At 44.9% G+C, this 22905-nt stretch overlaps 2 protein-coding genes across 5 annotated transcripts; one reads left to right on the top strand and one right to left on the bottom strand.

Moving 5' to 3' along the window:
* Positions 1–786: 786 nt before the first annotated feature.
* On the top strand, positions 787–12868 carry GGCX (gamma-glutamyl carboxylase). 4 transcript variants are annotated; one of them, XM_036931124.2, is made up of 15 exons: positions 787–945; positions 1228–1398; positions 2439–2597; positions 2924–3089; positions 4699–4777; positions 5217–5323; positions 6196–6359; positions 6708–6973; positions 7122–7253; positions 7617–7768; positions 8194–8363; positions 8569–8717; positions 8984–9131; positions 9297–9492; positions 9867–12868. In XM_036931124.2, the coding sequence occupies exons 1-15, from the start codon at positions 903–905 to the stop codon at positions 10057–10059; spliced, it is 2295 nt and encodes a 764-aa protein (XP_036787019.2). In that variant the 5' UTR covers positions 787–902; the 3' UTR covers positions 10060–12868. The 4 variants fall into 4 exon arrangements, with proteins under 4 accessions (XP_036787019.2, XP_036787020.2, XP_036787021.2 ...); XM_036931125.2 differs by having other exon boundaries at positions 8587–8717; XM_036931126.2 differs by having other exon boundaries at positions 2924–2990.
* A 495-nt stretch (positions 12869–13363) lies between these two features.
* MAT2A (methionine adenosyltransferase 2A) lies at positions 13364–20199 on the bottom strand. The gene is made up of 9 exons (XM_036931128.2): positions 19956–20199; positions 17802–17879; positions 17583–17705; positions 16967–17079; positions 16736–16879; positions 16337–16555; positions 15937–16119; positions 15653–15786; positions 13364–14990 (listed from the first exon to the last, which is right to left on the bottom strand). The coding sequence occupies exons 1-9, from the start codon at positions 20044–20046 to the stop codon at positions 14888–14890; spliced, it is 1188 nt and encodes a 395-aa protein (XP_036787023.1). The 5' UTR covers positions 20047–20199; the 3' UTR covers positions 13364–14887.
* Between the last annotated feature and the right edge of the window lie 2706 nt (positions 20200–22905).

Here is a 22905-nt window from a genome sequence, read left to right on the forward strand (position 1 = left end):
ATCAATACTTTAAACATTTCTCAGTGCTTATTTCCAACACAGTAAATATGGTTAAAATATAATCCACATAAACAAAAGCTCTTCAGGGTTCTCAATAATGCCTAGCAGTGTAAAGGCGTCTTGAGACCCAAAAAATGTGTGAACCGCTGCTCCAGGACGCCTTCCTCTTACCCTGCTGGCCAATCCTGGTGCCAGTGAGAATTGGCTATGACAGTGCTGTTCAAAACTCAGCTCTCTAAAAATCTCCCCTGATCGACCACAAACTACTCACTGGCCCTATTCTGCATCTCCTCTGTAGTTTGTTGTTCCGGTTTCCCCTGCAAATTTCAAACCCCTGGTTCTTGGCAGGTACTGGAAGGGAGAATAAAGGAACTCGCACACCCTCTCTAGGCCGGGGCAGCCCGTCCAGGCGCGTCCTCAACTCTGCCATCAACCTCTCTGGGAAGTCTGATATTTGCTCCCGTACCACTCAACTCGGGGAGCACCGCAGGGTCACTACGACCTGGGGAGGCCGAATGGGGGAGAGTAGGGACTCCGGGAAGTTGCGGGAATTCTGAATCTTCCTACAGTTGAAAGCAACGGAGGGCTCTCGGCAGGCTTCAGGGACGAAATCGGTATTGCGGCAGAAGAGGGACAGGTCTGACGGTACTAGCGCTCCTTCTCAGTTCCGGGTGAGGGCAAGGCCCACCCACGTCGCCGCACCGCCCCAAGGCTCTTCGGCCCGCCCTTTGCCGCCAAGCAGGGAGCTCGGCGCGGCCGGCTGGGGCCTTCACGACACCCCGGCGCTTTCCGGCAGGCCGCGCAGGTGCTGATGTGTCGGGAGGCCGAGCTTCGGGCAGCTACTGCTCGCGACGCCCCTTTCTCGGACGCTGCTTCTGTGGCCGAGCTACCTCCGCGGAGCTATGGCGGTGTCTGCCCGGTCCGCTCGGGTCCCGCGCGGCTCAGGTAGGCGCAGAGCCCCGCTGTACGGCGGAGGGAGAGGGCTGGTCTCCGTGGGCCGGGGGCGGAAGGTCTGCCCTCTGGGACCCCGGGGAGGGAGACGTTCGTTGGGGAGGGGCATGTAGAGAAAGATTGGAGTCTGCACTGAAAGGATGTTTTTGGTAGTCAGAGATCAGTGGGAGAACCTAGGTAGGCAGAAGCCCTGGGGCTGTTGGGGCTGTGATTCGCTCTTTTAAAGAACCTACACCTTAAACGTGCACACACACTTTTGCCGTTTATCGGTTGCAGATAAAGCACTGAAAGACAAGGCTGGACAGACCTCACGGTCCAATCCGGGCAGCCGAATGGGAAAACTCTTGGGTTTTGAGTGGTCAGATGTGTCCAGCTGGGCAAGGTTGGTGACCCTGCTGAATCGACCAACGGATCCTGCAAGCCTGGCCGTCTTTCGTTTTCTCTTTGGTGAGTCGAGTTTGGTTAGAAGTGGGAGAGTAACATTGTCCTTTGTCCCCTTCTTGTTTACTTAGTGATTTAACCTACATTTTTCTCAGAGCTGAAGATACTGATAACCTGGACGAAGTCTTTGTGGAGTTGAGGATTAACCCAGCTTTGTCCCCTCTAATTAGGGTCCCATTTTGCTTGTGGCATGAAGTTGCCCAGTAACTATGCCAAGGAATAGACTTCTGAGAAACAGCAGGGCTGACAAGGAAGAGATTTTGGCAGTGACTCCCTAATGCATAGCTTCCTAATTCATAGGCCATGCATGTGTGCTTGAAATGGTGGTTTACAGATGTGCTGAAATATTAATATTCTAAGCCCAGTGGTTCTCAACTGGGGGCAATTTTGTTTCCCACGGGACATTTAGCAATGTCTGCACACATTTTTATTTGTGTAACTGGGGCAAAAGGGGAATAGGTGGCTACTGGTAACTATGTTAGGAGCCAGGGATGCTGATAAATGACCTATGATGCACAGCCCCTCCCAACAAATAACCAACCAGCCCAAAGTGTGAATAGTCCTGAGGTTGGGAAGCCCTGCCTTACCTGGAGCTGGCCTCCTCACCTGAATAGCCCCTTGTGTTGTGTTAGCCAAATATTGCTGTGGAATATTTGTGGGAAAAGTTGAGAAGCATCACCCTAGAGCACGTTCTGTATAGCCTGGCAGGACTGACCTTTGTTATTATAACTGTCAAAGCCTGAACAGCCTTTATAGCATTTTGTATGCTTCTTTCATTTAAACCTCTCTGTAACCCTGTAAAATCTTATGAGCCCCGTTTCACCAGTGGGCATTGGCTCAGTAAGGTGCAGTGGCTCTCTGAGGTCTCCTAACTGGCATAATGCCGTACTCAGTGATTATGGTAAGATGAATGAATAAATGGCAGAGCTAGGATTAGGAAAGAAGTCTGACCTTGGAGATGGGTGCATTCAACTGTATTCTGGTGTGTTCCACTGCTTCCTTTGCTGAGGCCTAATGGCCCCATTCCCCCACAACTTCTTTTTCAGGGCTGATGATGGTGCTGGACATTCCCCAGGAACGTGGGCTCAGCTCCCTGGACCGAAGATATCTGGATGGGCTGGAGGTGTGCCGCTTCCCTTTGCTGGATGTCCTGCAGCCCCTGCCGCTTGACTGGATGTATCTTGTCTATACCATCATGTTTCTGGGTGAGGGAAACTGTGGAAGAGATGGGAGTATTGGCTGGCCTACATAAAACACAGAAATACAAAGTATGCTGATGAATGACGAAGGTCCTGGGTTGTTTATTTCACTTACGCTGTGACTTATAATTTCATCATACTGATTTGTGTGTGATCCAAGCTCTGACCCCTTAACTTTTTAAGAATATTAAGAAAACATTTAATTTTAATTTAGTTTTACCTGATTATAAAATGTCTAATGACTGTTCTTAATTTCACCCACAGCATGTCCCAGGGAAACTGGGCCTGTGGTGACCTTCTGACATCTTAATCCTCTCCCCCACAAATCCCAGGGGCACTGGGCATGATGCTGGGCCTTTGCTACCGGATCAGCTGTGTGTTATTCCTGCTGCCATACTGGTATGTGTTTCTCTTGGATAAGACATCGTGGAACAACCACTCCTATCTGTATGGTTTGCTGGCCTTTCAGCTGATGTTCATGGATGCAAACCACTACTGGTATGAATCCAGGGGATAAAAGGGGAGGGGTTGGCTGGGTCAGGGTGGTTACCAGAGATAGGTGCTCACTGAGTCCTAGAAGTTGCCCTGGCAAGCATATTTTTAACCACGCTTTGCAAAGTATGGTTACAAGGTCACACTTCAATTCGGATGGATTGGGTGGGGGACGGGTCAGCAAGGTTGGGGCACTTGGGATGACAAATAAAATGGCCCCATTCCCACCCAGTCTTTCCATATCTCCTCAGATGCCTTGATCTGTCCTCTTTCTGTAAACCCCTTAGAGAGATGAAGGGAAGACTAAAGCCAGACATAGCTGTTTTCAGATACTTCAAGGGTGGTCATGTGGAAGACAGAGCAGACTTGCTCTGTGTGAGCTCGGAGGGGCACAGTTAGAGCCAAGAGTAGAAGTTGCTGTGAGGCAAAGTCATGTCACAACAAGAGGGCGCACCAGGGCTGCTCAGCAGTGCTGTCCTGGGAGGATGTAACCCTCCCCCGCCTCTGCCTTAGGTGACCATCTTTCATGGGAGGTGGAGAAGGGATTTGGAGAGAGGGTGGCAGGGCAGATGACCTTTAAGGATTCTTCCTATTATTAAGTGACAAGCAGATATGAGATGTCAGTAAGCTGGGGAGAGGAAAATATCTCAGATATTGAATTTGCTAGTGATTTATAAGATACTAAGTTTCACTTATATATATAAAATACTCCTTTTGTTGACCTTTAAATTGATGTGGAATGCCAGTCTGATCATAAATAATTTAGAGGCAGTTTTGACAAAATATCCCTGAAAATTTTACTTTTTATGACTTGTACACAGGTTGAAAAAAATACATATCACTTACTGAGGGCTTTCCACATGCCACAAACTCTATTAAACATGTTTAAAATTTTCATTTAAACCCATGAGGTCCACAGTGCTGTTCTCATTTGCTAGATGAAAAAACTAAGGCTTTAGAGACATAAAGAATTTGCCTAAGATCACATAGCTGGTAAGGGGCACAAGAGAGAATCCAAGTCTCCCTAACTGCAGACTCCAGAGCTCTTGACCACGTGAGAGCTGCCCCTTTGCCAACTTCTCTGTTCATTCACAGCTTTCTTGAAAACCTGCTTTGCTTCTGCCTCCCTAGAATACATCTAGTCTTAATAGTCCGAGTTTATCAGTCCTCTCCCTAGGTAAGCTGTTTGCAGCTACCCCCTGGCATTAGATCCTGGCATCCAGATCTGTGAAAGTCAGTTTGTCTTAGATATTGAAAAAATTTTTAAGGCATTATATATATTTACATACACCTTTAGCTTTTCAAACACTCTCTCAAATTCATTCTTTTTCAAATTGAGTCATGTTTCTGGCATTGTAGTCTTTCCTGATTTGTTCCATTAGAACAGACTAATTTGCGAACTAATAGAAAACACTGAACTTTTTGTTGTAACTCATTAGTAATATTTCTGTTATGACTTGAAATAATCACTGTTGCAATTTGCTCATATAGCCCAGAGGACTGGAGAGGATATGAGAGATGTCCCAGGATGTATAGGTTACTGCATTTAAAAAGAAACGTGGAAATGTGGCTGGACTAAGCAGCTGTCCTCAATCCTTAACTTCCCTTGGTGTAGGTCTGTGGACGGCCTTCTGAAGGCCCACAAGCAGAATGCCCACGTGCCCCTTTGGAACTACACAATGCTGCGTGGCCAGGTACAGGAATTCAGGAAAGAGGGAGGTGTTCTTGACAGCACTGCCCTCTGACTGCCAGACTGCACCCTACTCTGCCTCCCTGGATCTTCTTTTATCCCTTTTGCTGGACAGCTAGGCTTACTTTTCCATTGTTTCCAGTTCCCTGATCTCTGGGTTTTCTCACTTTGTCATGGAAAGAGTAGAGCCTTGTGCCTACTGGATTAAAATCCTCATGAGAGAGTTGTTTCATGACTTTCCTTAGTGCCTAATACTATGCTTGGCATTGGTAGTGTGTCAGCAGTACTTGTTGAATCAGTGAATGCCTGAGATGAATGAATAGTAGCATGGATCTAATCTTCCTTGAGCCCTGAATTGGAATCAGAACTTACTTTATTTTTGACTGTAGAATACAGGGTTCTTTTTTGTGTGTGAACATTTGTTTTGCATTTTGTGTTTGCAGATCTTCATTGTGTACTTCATTGCTGGTGTGAAGAAGCTGGATGCAGACTGGGTTGAAGGCTATTCCATGGAATACCTGTCCCGGCACTGGCTCTTCAGTCCTTTCAAGTGAGTGGCAGTCAGGGCAGAGTTATTGAGGCAAGGGCACAAAGTGGGTGACTTGCCTCCTTCAGTTCTGTAGTAATGGCTACTATTCCTTCTTTGCCTGAGTTTGCCACATGCTTTCTTCTGTCCACTCATCTCCCCATTCAGCAGAAGGCAAAGTTGAGGATACTAAAAGATCTAGGCCTAGCCTACCCTGGAAAACTTATGTTATAGGCTGGAATAAAAGGAAAAATGGACAGGAAAGAGCCAGAACTAGGTGACATGGTAAATGAGTCAGTGCACCCAGCAGTTGCCCCAGATGGTGCCTATGTCCTGGGGTTGGTACCCCAGCCTCTTGCCAGGATTCCTCAGTCAGAGTATGAGAAGACAGCCTCCCAGCCCTGATAAAACTACTGTTACCAGTTCTACAAAACAGAGCTTTGCCCCCTCGGATTTCGCTCCTCCCATTTCTTCTTCCCTCTTGTTTTACTTTTTTCTGGTTCTTCTTCCCTGTTATTTCCCAGTTCCTAAAGTTTGACTTCATTATAATGTTAGTCAAGCATCTTTTTTTAAGTTTCTTCTCATTTACAATCTGCATGAAGAGCCTGAAAATCTGCATGAAGAGCCTGCCCCTCCACAATACACACACTTCCCAATCAGATTTTGCCTGAGGCGATCTATGCTGAATATACAGAAAAAAATTGGACGCCTGAAGTGTGTGGGAATAAAAATAGATTGGAAAGCTCTGCGTTAGGGTATCATTGTGCAGAGTCCTTCCTGCCTGCCGGGGTGGGTCCTTTGCAGAGGACCGGGTAGGAGAGGCACACTGGCTGTGACTGTGCCGAGTGCTGGGTTCCCAGTGGGCTGCCGCCTGACCTTTGTCCTGGTGTCTGCAGACTAGTGTTGTCCGAGGCGATGACCAGTCTGCTCGTGGTGCATTGGTGTGGACTGCTGCTCGACCTCTCAGCTGGTTTCCTGCTCTTCTTTGATGCCTCAAGGTCCATTGGCCTCCTCTTCGTGTCCTACTTCCACTGCATGAATTCCCAACTTTTCAGCATTGGTCAGTACCTGTAGTCTGGTAGGAAATAGGAAACCATAGGTTTGCAAAGAGGGACTAGCCAGAGGCATTGTTTGGGAATGAGAGATGGCGAAAGGAACATTTGCCAAATTAAACCAGATGTAGTTGCTGTAAAATGGAAATCAATGGGAGGAGAGGACTGGGACTTCTAGGTTCATGAGTATTTTCAGTATAGTAAGGAATCTCTAGGATGTAAGTATCCTCTAGTTAAGAATTTCTTTTATCTTAAGCGGAATACCAGAAGAGGTCTCCTAAGAGAAGGGGGTTGAGATTACTCATGTTTCCCCAAGCCAAACTCCTGAAATGCTTATTTTCTCCCTACTTTTCTAGGTATGTTCCCCTACGTCATGCTGGCCAGCAGCCCTCTCTTCTGTCCTCCTGAGTGGCCTCGGAAGTTGGTATCTCACTGCCCTGCAAGGCTGCAAGAACTGCTGCCCCTCAAGGCTGCCCCTCAGCCTAGCACCTCCTGCATGTATAAGAGGAGCCGCTCCAAAGGAGGCCAGAAGCCAGGGCTGCGCCATCACCTAGGCACCGCCTTTGCCCTGCTCTACCTCTTGGAGCAGCTCTTCCTGCCCTACTCCCATTTCCTCACCCAGGTATATATGGGCCGGGATTAGCTTGGAAAGTGGCAGGGGCGATAACAGTAGAGAAAGAATGGAGCTGGTTTATTACAGCCTTTTCTCGGTGGAGGATGGGGTTCACATGAAAACCACTGAGCTGATTCCCTCTGCACTGCCTTCTCAGGGCTATAACAACTGGACCAACGGATTGTACGGCTATTCCTGGGACATGATGGTGCACTCCCGCTCCCACCAGCACGTGAAGATCACCTACCGTGATGGCCGCACTGGCGAGCTGGGCTACCTAAACCCTGGGGTGAGACTTGATGTAGACAATTAACTCTTCTCCAGAGCCCTCATGAGCTTTGGGTTCTGATTCAGTCCTAAACACAATTATAAAACAAATTTGGGTCTACTCTGCCATTTCTCAGAAGCCAGATTGACCTCCTTTTGTGTAGGTTGAAATAGGGCAGTGTCACACATTTCCTTGAATTGAGGTTAGATTTAGGAAAAGTTACCACTAACCCAGGCATGACAAATTCTTCCCCGAAAACAAGTTCAGTTTTTTTCTTTTCTGGTCAAAACGGGCAGCAAGCATCTCTTTGTGCCATTGGAAGTGCATGACCTACCCGGGAGGTTGATAACCATGAGGTGGGACTAATGAGGGGGTTTGGGGCAGGTATTCACACAGAGCCGGCGATGGAAGGATCATGCAGACATGCTGAAGCAATATGCCACTTGCCTGAGCCGCCTGCTTCCCAAGTACAATGTCACTGAGCCCCAGATCTACTTTGATATTTGGGTCTCCATCAATGACCGCTTCCAGCAGAGGTGGGCAAGGGGGCAGAAAAGGGGGAAATGAAACCCAGCTCCTTTTGCCAAGATGAATGGCCCATGCTTCCTAGTGTCTTGCTTGAAAGGCTGTCCTCTCGTGCCTGTCCCTTTTGGCTTGGTTGTGGGCATAGCTCATTGCTTCCAGCAGGGGGCACCAGCATCCAGAGAAAAGGTAACTGACCTGTTCTATAGAAACTGTTAACCCAGTTCTCAGGTGGCCACTAACCCCCATTCTTCCCAGTGCTCGAGAATTTCTTTTTCTCTCTGTGTCCCACACTGGCAATACCATGCTGACATAGGCCATTTTTTCTGTTTGAAAACTCTGTTTCTTCTACCTGGGAATGGTGATGAAAGGAACAAAACTGGAAATTCTGGTGGGTAGGTAGCTATGGCCTCTTTAAAACATGGTTTTCTTTCCTAAGGATTTTTGACCCTCGTGTGGACATTGTGCAGGCTGCCTGGTCCCCCTTCCAGCGTACACCTTGGCTGCAGCCATTGCTGATAGACTTATCTCCCTGGAGGACCAAGTTACAGGAAATCAGGAGCAGCCTAGACAACCACACTGAGGTGGTCTTCATTGCAGATTTCCCTGGTATGGAGAAAAGGAAGGAGAGGCTTTGCTGTCTTTTCTCTGGCTTCCATGGCCAGGGATATTGCATGCGGTGGAGATGGGTAGTGGGTAGGGGGTCCGCCTGGTGGGAGGAATGTTTTTGAAATCTGAGAAATGCTAGTAGAGGAGGTGTGATATCTCTCTTCTGGCTGGGAATGAGTTCACTGTCATGGGGTGGGCTGCGGAACTTTGTTGCCCCTGATAGGGCTGCACCTGGAGAATTTTGTGAGTGAAGACCTGGGCAACACTAGCATCCAGCTGCTGCAGGGGGAAGTGACTGTGGAACTGGTGGCAGAACAGAAGAACCAGACTCTTCAGGAGGGAGAAAAAATGCAGGTATTTTACTGGAATTAACAATGGCAGAAAAGTGTAGGTGAGTGGAATTAACTTACTATAGACTCAAGATGCTTTACCCTAGCAATTGAGCAGTGGGAGCTTGAAAAGCTAGGGCCCCTGGGCTGTGAGTAGCCTCATCCAGGATTCTAGAGGTCAGTCCTTTGGACTCCAAAACACAGTAAGAAAACTGCCTGGGTCGGGGATGGGAAGGTAGTGCTGGCTACGAAAAGGTAGAGTGAATATATCCATTTCTTCCCTCTTCCCAGTTGCCTGCTGGTGAGTACCATAAGGTGTATACAGTGTCACCCCTTCCTTCCTGCTACATGTACATCTATGTCAACACTACGGAGCTTGCACTGGAGAAAGACCTGGCATATCTCCAGGAATTAAAGGAGAAGGTGGAGAATGGAAGTGGTGAGTATATGAAGATTTGGGCTGAGATAGCCCCTGGTTACAAGACGTCAGGGTTGTGAATGAGGATCTAGGCATTGAAGAGTGAACTCTAGTTGGTGAAAGGGGAGTTGTAAAGGAGGGAATGATCTCTCAGTGATTCCTCTTTTTGCTACATCTTCTGGGCAGAAACAGGGCCTTTACCTCCAGAGCTGCAACCTCTGCTGGAAGGGGAAGTAAAAGGGGGCCTTGAACCAACACCTCTAGTCCAGACCTTTCTTAGACGCCAGCAAAGGCTCCAGGAGATTGAACGTCGGCGAAATACCCCTTTCCATGAGCGGCTCTTGCGCTTTTTGCTGCGAAAGGTCTATGTCTTCCGTCGTAGGTAAGTCTCATCCACAGAAATACTTGTGAGGGCAACTTACAAAGATGCTCTAGCACTAAATCCTTTTTCCTTCTCTACTCTCCTCTCTCTGATTTAATGGAAGAGTATAAATGACCTGTATCTGATGGCCTTCTGGCCTCAGCTTATTTTCAACTTCCCCAAGGGTTATTCCTACCCTACCCTGGAATCCTCTACTAGACTGTATAATGGATGGGGTGCCCTTCCAGCTGGGATGTGGGGGTCATTGGGGGGAGATTCTCATTTATGCCTGGGTGAGAGGAGGTAAGATAAGACCAGGTATCCCTAAAGGACTTTGGCAGGAATTCCTGTGTCAAAACGAGTTGGGACTAGGTAGCCTTTTTCCTCTTTTTCAGCTTCCTGATGACTTGCATCTCACTTCGAAATCTGTTGTTAGGCCGCCCTTCCCTGGAGCAGCTGGCCCAAGAGGTGACTTATGCAAACTTGCGACCCTTTGAGCCAGTTGGAGAGTCAAGTCCTTCAAACACAGATTCTTCAGATCCTAATCCACCTGAGCCAAATTCTGATCCTGTCCACTCAGAGTTCTGAAGGGGGCCAGACCTTGGGTACAGATATGGGAACAGCCAGTCACAGGACCAGTACCTATGCAGTGGAAATTTGAAAAAACTATCTCGTGTATTTTTTTACATTTTTATTCTTTGTCCACAGCTCATTTTTCAGAAATGATAGAGGAGTCAAGGAAGTAAAGTAAGGGTAACATGTATCAGTCTAAGGTTAAGGGGCTAGGAAAGGGTTAAAAACAATGTGAAAATGTTCTAAGATACAGGGATTAAGAATCAGATTTAAAGTGACTGGCTCCTTGGAGAGGGAGATTTAATGTAATTCCCCTTGATGAAATAGCAGCTGTTTTCCAGTGCTTGCGATATGCTGGGCACTGTGTGAAGCACAGTATCTGCATTATTACATTTAGTCCTTAATGGCCATTAGCTATGTTTTACAGTTGGAGAAACTGAGGCTGAGAGGTAATATAATTTGCTCATACATACACCTAATAAGGGATGGATTGGTGGTTTGAACCTCAAGTCTGTTTGACTTAAGGTCCTACACCCTGCATCTTTTAATTTTCAGAATCATTGACAATAATTCTGAAATGTAGTTTAACATTAACTGTAAGTACTGTTAGGATGGTGATCAGGTTCTATAGGCACACAAAGTAATTTTCTTTACAATTCTGGTTCCTTCTTTGTTCGCATTATCTATATAGCCAGGAAGTTTTTCACTAGCAGTTATGAGGGCAGTTAGAATAGCATGAAGTTAAACTAGTAAGGAAATTTAGATTGATAGTAGTATCTCTCTAAAAGTTAGTGTAGTATTTAGTAGTATTCTAGACATTAGCAAAAAGTGATGTTAAGTAAAAATTTACCAGACTTGGTAAGGGATTAATGTTTAGTCAGTTTGTAGGTTTGGATATACAGGGTTGTTTCAGGAAGCTCCTCAATTCCATGAAAATTTAAAGGCCTGGCAGTGGACTAGGAAGTAAGAGTGCATAGAGAAATAAACAAAAGGCCCCCTGCTCTGGGTGCTCGTGGTCTCCTACCAGAGACTGGCAGTCAGTGGGCAGTTCCAGTAATTTTGATAAAGGATTGCGTGTTTTCAGGCTTCTCTCCCTTGCCCTACCCACCCTCAATCCCTTGGACAGTGGTCTCAGGTTCTTTCCTAGGTAGCTGTGTTTTTTCTGTACACACGTGGGATGATTATGTCAACCCCATGATTTCCAATGCTGCTACTTAGATTTCTTCTCTGCCCTAGACATATATAAATAGCACCACCTGAATATCCCACAGCTTCAAACTGTCCTAAACAGAACTTACATTCATCCTGAACTGACCTGCTCCTTTATTAGTGAAGGGCAGTATTTTTTTGACCAAGTCATCTGTGAGTCATCAGCCTTCACTTTTTACCTCAGACTTATTTCAAGACCCATTGCTTCTACCTCAACTGTTAGTTTCATCTCTACTACCTTTGTGTTCTTTCAGCCTTTGTACTGGAATTTGGTTAAGGTTAGACGAGAGTAGAGCTACCATGTAGTCGTTTGTGCAGGTTGGGCCTGAGTAAGGGCACCCCACTGAGGCCAAGGGTGGCCTGGCAGTTTAAGTCCCTCTTACCTTGATTCATAGACGGTGTATAGGCTAGCAAGGGCTGTGCCACAGGGTAATTTGACCCAGTTATGATGTGGGAGGATCAGTTTTCCAAGTATTTTGCAGATCTCTCTGTGACACAACATACCTTGGCACTGTTGCCTTTGCCAGTTAAGCTCAGCTGTCCTTTGTTCCAAGCACTACCCACCTTGCTCTTATTTGACTAACAAAGCTCTTTTCCACTGTGGGAGTGAACTCTTACAAAAAGTACTTTTCAGAATATGGCAAGTGTGCCGTTTTCTCCAAACTGTTAGCTCACCACTTCTCATTTCCCCAGTGATGATGGGGTGGGATAGAGGACAAGTGGTTATTTTCATACTGGTGAGAAAAAGTTGCTCAGTGGAGATCTCAGCTTTCAGGAGCAATCAGTTCCTGTAACTGCAGCTGTTACAGCATATGGCTTATCAATGTCCTTTTAGCCAGTTTTTATTCCTTGTAATTCTGCCCCTGCTGTTTGGCTCTTTTGTCCCTGTCATCATCCACTTTGCAGAAAAGGCAAGTACGCATTTCTCAACCTAAACATGAATTGACATTCCCTGCTTTGTAATCACCCACCCTTTCATGCCTTTGATCCTTTCTCCTTGGGCTGGTTAATGTTCCTCCATCTTCCTATCTTTAGGATTGTCCCCCAAGGCTGGGCAGAGGATAAGAACCTTAAAGGTCATTCTCCCTATCCTGCAAGCTTGAGGCCTGAGATGTTCCTAGCAAATACTGGACCTGATCCTAAGGCAACTACTCTAGCACTACCAATTTAGGAGCATTCACTATTACTCATTCTCCTTATATGGCCAGCATGGTTACTTGTAGACAGAAATGCACTGGCATTTAAAAGCTCTTTGAAACATTCTGTAAACTTTCCCATGTCAAGCAAAGTTGAAGTTCTCAAGTTTCTGAGCAGTAGAGTTCCAATGATACTCCTCTAAGATTTAACCTTATCTCCTCTCCCAACATATTTCTAAATTTCTTAAGTCTCCCAAGAGGTGTAAGCCACATTCCATGGGTTTCACATTTGCAGGTCAACCATAAAAAGTTTAATCATCTCTTGACTTTGTACATGCTGGGTAGAACATTAGGCCAAGTGGCTCCTGTCAATATATATTGAGTTCCTAGGCTCAAGAAAGGATGGTTCACAGAACTATGTGGTTAAGAACCCTCTATACAAACTGCCACGAATTCAGAATAAACTTTGTAAACTTGTAGCATCTTCACTTTATTTTTTCAAAAAAAATTTTGGTTCTTTTATTGTGTATGATGGATTGGAAGCAGGTCCCTCACCAGTTACTAATGTGTACTGAACGTGTAACTTGCAGCCTCTAACACCTGTTTATATAGAGGGATTAATAGCTTAATAAACCTTGTTTTTACATATTATAGTCAAAAAGATTAAAAGTAGATTTAAATTCTAAAGACTATTGCTATTCCCTTCATGTTATGTCAGTCATTTTTATACCTTTAGTTTTTAATCCTTAAGCTTACAATTTAAAACATTATTGGTAGTATAAGAATGGATGCTTCAAAAAAAGGACACATGGATTGTGGCCATTGCGTTGGCCAAAAAAAGCAATGCTGGACAGATCAAATCTTGAACTTTCTCAGTGCTAGGAACAGAAATTACAAACACCCCTGTACCACAGGGTTAGAGTATGTTCTTAAATCATATTGATACAAAACACTTAAAGAATAATGTACACTGATTAAGGTAGAACCTAGCATTTTATTTAGTCTTCATTAAACTGTTGGAATTGAGAACCAGACATACGTAATAAACCTCCAAAAATAGATCCTGAAAGGCACTTTGCTTAGGGCAAGCAGTCATGGAATAAGCATGTAAACAAGCTGGCTTCTCTGTACCACACCAGCCAAGTCAGCTTTCTCCATGGCCAGCCGCACCAGCTCTGCCCTCCCTTGTGTTAACACCAGCCAGACCCCCTGTAGGTCTAACCCAAGGTTTTTCTGTAGGACACCTTGGCCTACCTGGGAATGCTGGAAACATGTTGTTAAAGGAATCATGGTGTTGAAGGAAAAAAAAAATTTTTTTAAAAGCTGCCATCTGAGGTGATGGCTTCTCTGTACTTACGCCATACCCCAGAATACAATAAATAAGCAATTAGAAAATGTTCAAGTATGAAGGGATTTCCTCCTCCCCGCCAAAAGCACTGCTCTCTGAAGGAAGCTGGTTTCTCTGTAGCTACACCAGCTGTTCAGAAAGCTCATTGGACCTGGTTTTGAAAATAAAACAAAGTTAAAACCCTGGGAGGAGTTATTGTGCAGTGTGGAGTACTCAGTCTTTCTTATAAAGAAAAAAAAAGTTACCTGGTACCAAAGTGTGCAACCTACAGACCCTCAGGTACTGCCCCTGTGACTTCTCTGTATGACATCACAAGGGTGCCAAGTGCCTGTTTTTCTAGAGCTAGGAGTTGGTGGTTTGGCTAGTGCTGAAACCATGCATAGGATTGGTTTACTATAAATAAAAACCTTATTACGTACGTCCTCCAAAAGACAGCTGAAAAGTGGAAAGATTTTGATTTGGTGCTGTGTAAGAGATGGCAATTAAGAGCATAAGCACCAGGGAGATGGTTTAATGGTAACTGCCTTTTTTTCTTTTTTCTTTTAATGTCAGGCTAGAGCTCCAACTGGAACTTGCGTTACATGCAAGAATGATCGGATAAGGGAACACTCCCTGACAAAGCTACATGATTAGAAAAGGATCAAGTTATAGGGAACATATGGAAGGCTTCACATTCATAATAGTAGAGCTCAAGACATTACAAATTCATGCTGACAGGGCTGTGGCATTGCCAGAGGTTATAATGGAACTACAAATACTTTACGTGCACATCACAAGGACATTTCAGCATTTGGAGGGAAAGTCAATGCAATTAGAGGATTTTAGAGGGTTCGGTGATGGGGCAACAAAGGTTCAATTTCAAAGCATTATTTACTACAGTGTTGTTGGTTTGTTTCTAGGCAGTTACACGGATCACCTATGCTCACTAAATTCATAATAATGGTGAACAAAACACCTAGGGATAGAAAAGCAAGCCCAACTTACAGTCCCCCACACAAGCTAAAAATTCATGTCATTGACTAGAGTGACTGCAACTGATCAGGAGCTGAAAGAGGACAGGAAAATTTAGGAAGAAGGGCCCTTTCCCTCAGAGCTTGAAGGCTTCTCTGTAGCCTACGCCAACAAGTCTGGGGAAAAAAGGCTAACACTTTCAATATTTAAGCTTTTTGGGTACTTCCCATGGGAAGCTGTCCCTACCAAAGTGGCCATAGGCTGCAGTCCTCTGATAAATTGGCTTCTTCAGATCCAGATCCCTGGAATATACAAGTCCGTAACTTAATATGTAGCATTTAATTAAAATAAAGCAAAACAATCAGCAAGACTCATTTTCAAGAGTTCTGGCAAATGAGTTCAGTTCTCTGGGGTATGCTAGGAGAAAAGTTTGTGGCAAGTGTTACTTCCCTGGTGTCCAAAATCCTTGCACAGTCATTATTAGTAACTATAGTTCTTGTTTTTCCGTCCTTGGCCCAACAAATATGAAACTTGTCATTATTCTGAGAAATTTCAAGGTTAAAAGCTCATCTGAGATCATGGAATACTTACCAAGGTCCCATGCCCACACCCTACCATGGTTATTTTCTTTGACAGCCTTGAACATCCCATTTATCTGTACTGCTTTAAGTAAAAAATCCCTAGGTAAGATGAGCACAAAGCCTAGTATCAAGTGTGGAGAACTTTCTAGGGTGATTAGTGTACACCAAAGAGCACTATCATTTTAGATTTTTCTTAATTTAAGCCTTTACCCAAGGCATTTTAAAAGATAACATCAACACATTCTAGGAATTAAAATGCTCCCCACTTGTGTCATCTTCATACCTTTACCTTCTTAGACTTGGATATATTTCAAATACATGTATATACGTACACACCCACACCCTCAGTATTTTTCACTAGCAATAGGCTTTACCATCTTTACCTGACAATGACCCCAGGGCGGAGGTCAAAATTCTTCTTCACAATCTCTAATAGCTCTCTCTCACTCTTCTGAGAGGTGCCATAATGGAAAATGGAGATAGACAATGGATGAGAAACTCCAATAGCATAAGAGACCTATAAGGATTCAAATGTCATAAAAATCAGTCATCAAGAGACCCACACTTGTATAATAACACTGGTATAAAAAAAAAAGACAGGCAGGTTAACTATACTAAATGCCCTCCCACTTTTATAATCACTGCAGTTATATAAAAAAGTATATACCTGAACAAGAACCCTTCTGCACAGACCTCCTTTAACAAGGGATTTTGCCACCCAACGAGCAGCATAAGCAGCTGAACGGTCCACCTTGGTATAATCCTTTCCTGAAAAGGCACCTCCTCCATGAGCTCCCCAACCACCGTAAGTGTCCACAATGATTTTCCGGCCAGTCAAACCAGCATCACCCTGAAATTACAGGATTTAAGTCACTTTACGCCTAATGCTTTCCAATAAGAGGTTTTACATCAGGATTGTTAAATGCCAGATTCTGCATCAGTCAGGAAATACCCCCAGAAGATTCATATGTAGGCTTCAAAGAAACCTAGAAAAAAGAATGGGCGTAGCCAAAATTTTTGCAAGCAAACATAAAAGATCCAAAAAGGGTAAACTGAATTGACATTACCTGAGGCCCACCAATGACAAATCTGCCACTTGGCTGGAGATGATAGATTGTATCCTCATCAAGATACTTGGCAGGTACAACAGCTTTGATTACTTTCTCCTTCAGGGCATCCCTCATCTCATCAAGACAAACTTCTTCATCATGCTGAACAGATATAACAATTGTGTGGACTCTGATGGGAAGCACAGCACCTCGATCCTGCATATACTGCACAGTCACCTTGAAGGCAATGCAAGTGATCAGGACATCAGTCTACTAAACAGTTTCATTTTTGATTCTCTATGCTAAATTGCAATACAAGAGAAAATGCTATCCTTTCTTCAGTCAGCTTTAATTAAACTTTACTGATATTCTGTGCCAATGTAATACATATAATCTAGCCTTATGATCGTCACTTACTTGAGTTTTAGAATCTGGGCGTAACCAAGGCAAAGTGCCATTGCGGCGTAGTTCAGCCAATTTGGCATTGAGCTTGTGTGCTAAGACAATGGTTAAAGGCATGCATTCCTCAGTTTCATCAGTGGCATAACCAAACATCAAACCCTAGAAAAAAGGAGAAGTTACTAATGTGATGAATCTAATCTTCAGAATTTAATGTTAGAAAGGTGCATATATTATCTACCAAGATACCTGGTCTCCTGCACCAATGTCTTCCTCATTCCGGTCAAGATGAACACCTTGAGCAATATCTGGTGACTGTTGCTCCAACGCTACTAGCACATTACAAGTCTTGTAGTCAAACCCTATAAACAACAATGTCTTATTAAAAACAAAACAAAAAACCAAAAATGTCACAGGAATGCCTTCCATTTACAATTAAATGGAATTCTAAATGCTGCTAACCAAATACAGTATCCTTCTGCTTTCCAAAAATTGGCATTATGCCATATTAGTATACCAGTTTTTCTGTGTAAAAGTGAAAATCCACTTCAGATTTCTTTTAGTTAGCAACAACAGGTACTAATGCAGGTCTTTTGTAAAAGCTAAGTGGTGTAATATGAACTTTCAGAAAGTGGGAGTGGCTTCACTTTACGTCATTTTGTCTTATTAAAGGTTTCTCGAGAACACTACTTTCAGATAGTGGAGGAAACCTATGTAATTAAAAGTACTTTCAGAGAATAGGATAAGGCTGGAACAAAAGGGTAGTGAAATTATAAAGGAGTTAAAGATTATCAGGTACATTCTTGAAGATAGGGCTGAAGAAAACATCGGGAGAAATGAGGAGCTCAGATAAACTAAAACACACCTTTGGAAGAATCATCATATCCAATGTGTTTAATGGCTTCACGAACTACCTTCTGATAGTCAACAGCGGCTCTGGATGTAATTTCCCCAGCAAGAAGGATCATTCCAGTTTTAGCAACAGTTTCTAATAAGAGAGAGGTTCACGCTCAAACGTCACTTCTATAAAGTAATTTTCATGTTACCTTTCCATCGGTTGATAAGCAAGCAGTTTTGAACCTACCACAAGCCACTTTGGCATCAGGGTCCTGCTGAAGGTGTGCATCAAGGACAGCATCACTGATCTGGTCACAAATCTTGTCTGGAAAAAAAAAATCCTTTAAATCTTTTGGAGAGCTTTTTGTTTAAAATTGTGCTAACACCCACACAACATAAAATTTACCAATTTAAGTAACTATTTTCAAGTGTACAATTCAATGGTATTCCAAGTATGGAGATCTTAACGGCTACACCTAACTGCTAATTAAAACACTGCTTTACCAGAAACCATTTGCCTGAAGAATAAATGCTGGATATAGTGCTGCGTGTTACTTGAAAATCTGACACCATGGTCTTAATATAACCATATCACACAAGCTCACCAATTCATTTAAGTAAGCAAGCAGAACACCCAGCATGTTCAATACATTTAAACTCATTATATGTGTACTTTACACTTCACAAGGGTTTCAGTCTCATCTCCAAAGTATTTCAGACATTTTGAAAAAATTAAGTTCCCAGGCAAAAACAGTTTCCATTGTTAAAAGTACAACAGCCACATAACTGAAATGATTAAACAAGTGAAAACAGATATTAATTTTCAAAGACAGTGATACATTTTATCACCTACATTAAAGTTTGCACTCTAACCAACTAGAGAAGTGAATTGGTTTTTTGTCAAATCAATTTCTCCCTCCTGACACTGAACACCAATTAGGGTAACGGGAAATTATGTCAATTAAAGAGTCAACAGAAGTAAGGACATTTTATGGACAAAAGGAGTGAAACAGCATCACTTGATTTTTATCGTGGGGGTTGAACAAGAGCTGAACAAACTGGGAAATGCCCAAATGTATTCTGAATCTTTTTTGATTTTCTCCCCACTGTGTTGTCATTAAAAATTGGGAGAGGGACTAACAGAAATAACACCCCAAATTATCATTTTCCCGGATTTTCTATGTAACCATCTGAAACAAAACAAAATGTGTACTGCAGCAAACTCACAGACAAGACTCAAATCTATAAACTGTTATAAATGCTGTAACTTAAATGACTACTAAACAGAAGGTGGGCCAAACACGTTACCAAAGCTGGGGGAGAAAAACCAAAAAATGACATCACACCTCAACAACTGAACTTCACTCATCAGGATCTTGGAGTTTGTCTTCTATAGCACTAGGTTACTTGGGGGGTTTCATCACAGGCAAAGTAGACTTTACTAGAGTGAAATGGATTCTTAGGTCATCATACTAGATGGCTACCACATCATCGTGGTCATCGTAAGGGCAGAAGCAGCCTAGCAAAATAGTCTTTACTAGGTGACACTTTCAGGCTCAGATTTAAAGTCCTTGAAATAGCTTCACTCGTTCACGCGTAAATTGATCCCCATGATGGCGGACCAGTGGACAAAGCGCGCAGAAGGAAACGTGAAGTACAACCTTGCCTAACAGTAAGCACCAAAGCCTTTACAAGGAATCTCAACGCAATGGCAGCAGCTTACACTTAACTCATGTCTCCTATCCTTTTCACACTTGCTCCAAATAAGGAACGCCTTCCCAACATCCGCTAGATTTAGTGGGAGGCTGTCACCTTGAAGGCAAGGCCATATACTAAAGGACATGTCCGTATCCTCCAGCGTGTAGTAATGACCCAAGCCAATAAGAAACCAGTGGAAACATAAGATGCCCGAGGCGCGGGGCCCCGACTCCACAAACCCCAGCGGTCCCGCGGCCCCGAAGCTCCCCATACCCAGACGCCACATGCGGCAAACACGTGGTTGCGGCTGCAATGCGGGGCGCGCGCTCCCGGGAGCCGGACGCGGGCACTCGGGGCGAGGGGTCCACTCGAGGTTTTCCAGCCGGCCGCATGGAGAGAAGGAAAGAGTGCCGTTCCTGGATAGGGCACAAGCTGCTGCTGCGGCCCCCGCCCCTCTCACTTTCTGGAATCTTCCGCATGCCGCGGCGCGCGGCCGCATGGGAGGGGAGGCGAGAGGAAGGGGGAGGGGAGCGGCGGCCACGCGCTCGGCACCGGCGGCGCCACGAGGAAGGCGCGCAGCCGCAGCTCTTCCCACCGCCCGCCGGGCGAGGACAACCAGCGTAAGGTGGGCACTGCTTTCCGCGGGTCCCGGCCGGCCACGCCCGGCCCGCCCCCCACTTCACGCCAGGCCCCGTCACCTCACCTGGGTGGCCTTCCCCCACAGACTCTGAGGTGAAGAGGAACGTGCCCTCCTCGATGAACGCCTCGTGGAAGCCGTTGAGCTGCCCGTTCATGTTGGTGTCGGTGACGGTGATGGAGAGTGAAAGCGGCGTTGAAGAGAGAAGGATACCAAGAGGCGACGACTGCGAAATGCGCAAGCAGAAGACAGCGTCCTAGAGGACTGCAGCGGGCGGCGCGGGGCGAACGAGCCGGCGGGCGGCACGGCCCAGTATTTATACACAGCGCCTGCGTGCGCCCGGCTCGGGTCCCGCCCCCCAGCGCCGCTCGCCAATGCGCCACTAGCTGGGGATGGGAAGGAAGAGGCGGTGAGCCGGGGACGCGGGGGTGGGGGGGAGCCCTGGATGAACCACTCTGCGAGGCAGGGGGAGGAAATAGAGGTAACGCGCCCTCCTGCGAATAGTTCTTTAGGCTGTATTAAGCGTTTATAACAAGGGGTAAATGGAGACGCGAGTATGTTGAGTTCCTTCGTATTCGATAGGGAAGAAAAGCCACAAAGGTTTTATAGACCTGCTCCCCTTGCTGGAACATGGCACCTCCCTTCCGACCGTTGGCCCGCCTGTCTGGCCGCGAGGTTGCGTCCCCATGCGGTGGCCGCGGGAATCGGCGGAGGTTTTGTTCTCCGGCTCTCGCCGAGGGTCTTTCCGGCCGCCCTTCCTTGAGATGCTCGGGTGACCTGCAGCCAGCATCCCCCAGCCCTGTGAAAGTGGCCATCTTGGCTTGTCAACATACGATTCTTCGTTTGGCCTTACTCATCCGCGCGCTGCGCTGTGCAGGCGGCTGGAAATCCTGAGGGGGGCCGCCTAGCTGCTAGTGATTTCTTGGCTAATGCCTCTATGGTGAAAATGGACGAAAAGCAGAATAGGAGAGTTCTGCCACCGATTTAAATGATTGCCGTCTTTCTTACACCTCCAGCGCTAAAGTTTCTGAGAAAGGCCCTTACGCTTCGTTGACTACAGTGAAGGCCGAGCTGTGGCCCTGTCAGCTCAAGCCTTTTTTTGGTCTGAAAGGAGGCCGCTCACAAGGCTGACCTTGCTCTTGCTGACTTTCTTATGTGTTTAGGAAAGAAAAAATAAACGAGGTTTAGGGAATCATTTCAATCATCTGTTCGAGAGAGGAATATATTTCTGGGGAGGATAATCCTTATTTAGCCCTTGTATGTGATTAAGCAGATCTCTCGACAAAGTCGTTACGTGAAGCTTTCACTTAAAAGGGTCCACCTGTGTTTGTCCCATTTTTCCCATTATAGGAATTATGGGGAAAGAAAAAAAAAAACAACTTGAGCCAACAAGGAGTAGGGAGTCAGAGCCGATATCCCCGTTTGGAAGGACTCCTCAAGTGGAAAAGAGGGCAGTTGTCACTTCCTCTGGTTCCGGAGCTGTGGACTGGGTGCAGGTTTGGCAGGGGCTGTCCTGGTGGCCCCGAGCGCATTAACATCGGGTTTAATAATGTTATTAGGGAATGGCCTGCTCCGAGGACAGTAGCAAGTTACACTGGGGAGATGAATGAGACTCCTTATAGCGGCTTCCATATAACGCTTGGAGAATTAGGTAAATGCTGAAGAACAATCCTCAAGCCGTGAGCAGGAGGAAAGGTGGGAGTTTGCCGAATGGGAAACAATGGAAGCCTTTGGACTGTGCTAGGTAGGCGCTTTGACAAAGAAGGTAAATAAGGCTCATCTCTAGACTTCATGACCACATCCATGGTCGCAAACAGGCAGCAATAAAAGGTTAACTCACAGACTACGTATGCTATTTTTATTGTTTTTTTTATTTTTCAAACATCATGGGAAAATAACTGTGTAAAACTATTTCTTTTTTTTAGAGTATTTCATCTTTTTTTAAACAATGCCAATTTATTCATGATGAGTAATAAAACTGTCAACTGGAACAAAGTGCATGTGTAGGCTGGTCAGTGCATTATCTCCCAGCAGAAAAATCTATATGGGAAGCCAGAATATAATTAGAAGGTTGTTTGATTAATATGGAGTCAGAACAAAGGGATTAGTTAAATTCAATGATTATCTCATTAAACTCTGATGCCCCTATGCTACCAACTCCACAGTTGGGATTGTTCCTGCCAAGGAGATGAGAATCAGCTGTTCATACTTGCTTACCTACTTTCTTGCTCACAGCATGTGTAATATACTGGTTAAGTGTAGGAGTTTTGGAGTCAAGCCTCAGACACTAACAGTGTTGAGCAAACAACCTTTCTACACCTCAATGTCCTCAAGTCTGTAAAATTAAAAAATAATAGTACCACCATAGGATTGCTTTGAGGATTAAATGAAATCATCCAAGTAAAGTCCTTAGCACAGTATCTACTACATAATAAGCTTTTTTTTTTTTTAATGTTAGCTATAAAAAAAAATAACCCTTCAATGGCTTCAAATGCTGTTAGGATGAAGACTAAAATCGCTACATATTGGTAGAGGCCTGAGTGTGACTGATTGACTGCTACTCCTTCACTTCATCTTCTGCTACATTCTCCTTCCTGTCTTACTTTGCATCTCTTTTAATTAGTAACAGTTTAATTAGCATCAAAACAAAACAAGACACATTTTCATTGATTTTCTATTTTTTACATTGTCTTTTCCTCCCACAAATATTTATGAGCACCTACCTCCATCAGGCAGACCCAAGGGTGGGTGCTATGACAGTCCTGGTCTCTGCCCACTCAGAACTCTAAATGGGGGGAGATGCCTGGCTAACTCCTCTTCATCCTGCCCACTCCAGCTCAGCTGCTACTTCCTGGATGAAGCCTTCACCTACACAGATTTCTCAAAGGGTCCTGTATTTTCCTACATGGCACTAAGTCTATTTGAAGTTACAGATCTGGTGATTATTTAATTAATGTCTCCACTCCCAAATAGGTTTGTAAGCTCCATGACACTGAAAAGGTGGTCTGTTTCACTC

This window comes from Manis pentadactyla, chromosome 2, assembly GCF_030020395.1.
Source record: "Manis pentadactyla isolate mManPen7 chromosome 2, mManPen7.hap1, whole genome shotgun sequence".
In the NCBI taxonomy this organism is placed as follows: Eukaryota; Metazoa; Chordata; class Mammalia; order Pholidota; family Manidae; genus Manis; species Manis pentadactyla.

Coding starts and splice junctions, on each gene's coding strand:
- MAT2A (XM_036931128.2), bottom strand. CDS start 20,046: ATGAACGGGCAGCTCAACGGCTTCCACGAGGCGTTCATCGAGGAGGGC. Junction 17,706..17,801: donor TGATGCCAAAGTGGCTTGTG/GTAGGTTCAAAA, acceptor CTCTCTTATTAG/AAACTGTTGCTAAAACTGGA. Junction 16,556..16,735: donor GCCCAGATTCTAAAACTCAA/GTAAGTGACGAT, acceptor ATTGCCTTCAAG/GTGACTGTGCAGTATATGCA.
- GGCX (XM_036931124.2), top strand. CDS start 903: ATGGCGGTGTCTGCCCGGTCCGCTCGGGTCCCGCGCGGCTCAG. Junction 946..1,227: donor TCGGGTCCCGCGCGGCTCAG/GTAGGCGCAGAG, acceptor TATCGGTTGCAG/ATAAAGCACTGAAAGACAAG. Junction 9,493..9,866: donor GTCTATGTCTTCCGTCGTAG/GTAAGTCTCATC, acceptor CCTCTTTTTCAG/CTTCCTGATGACTTGCATCT.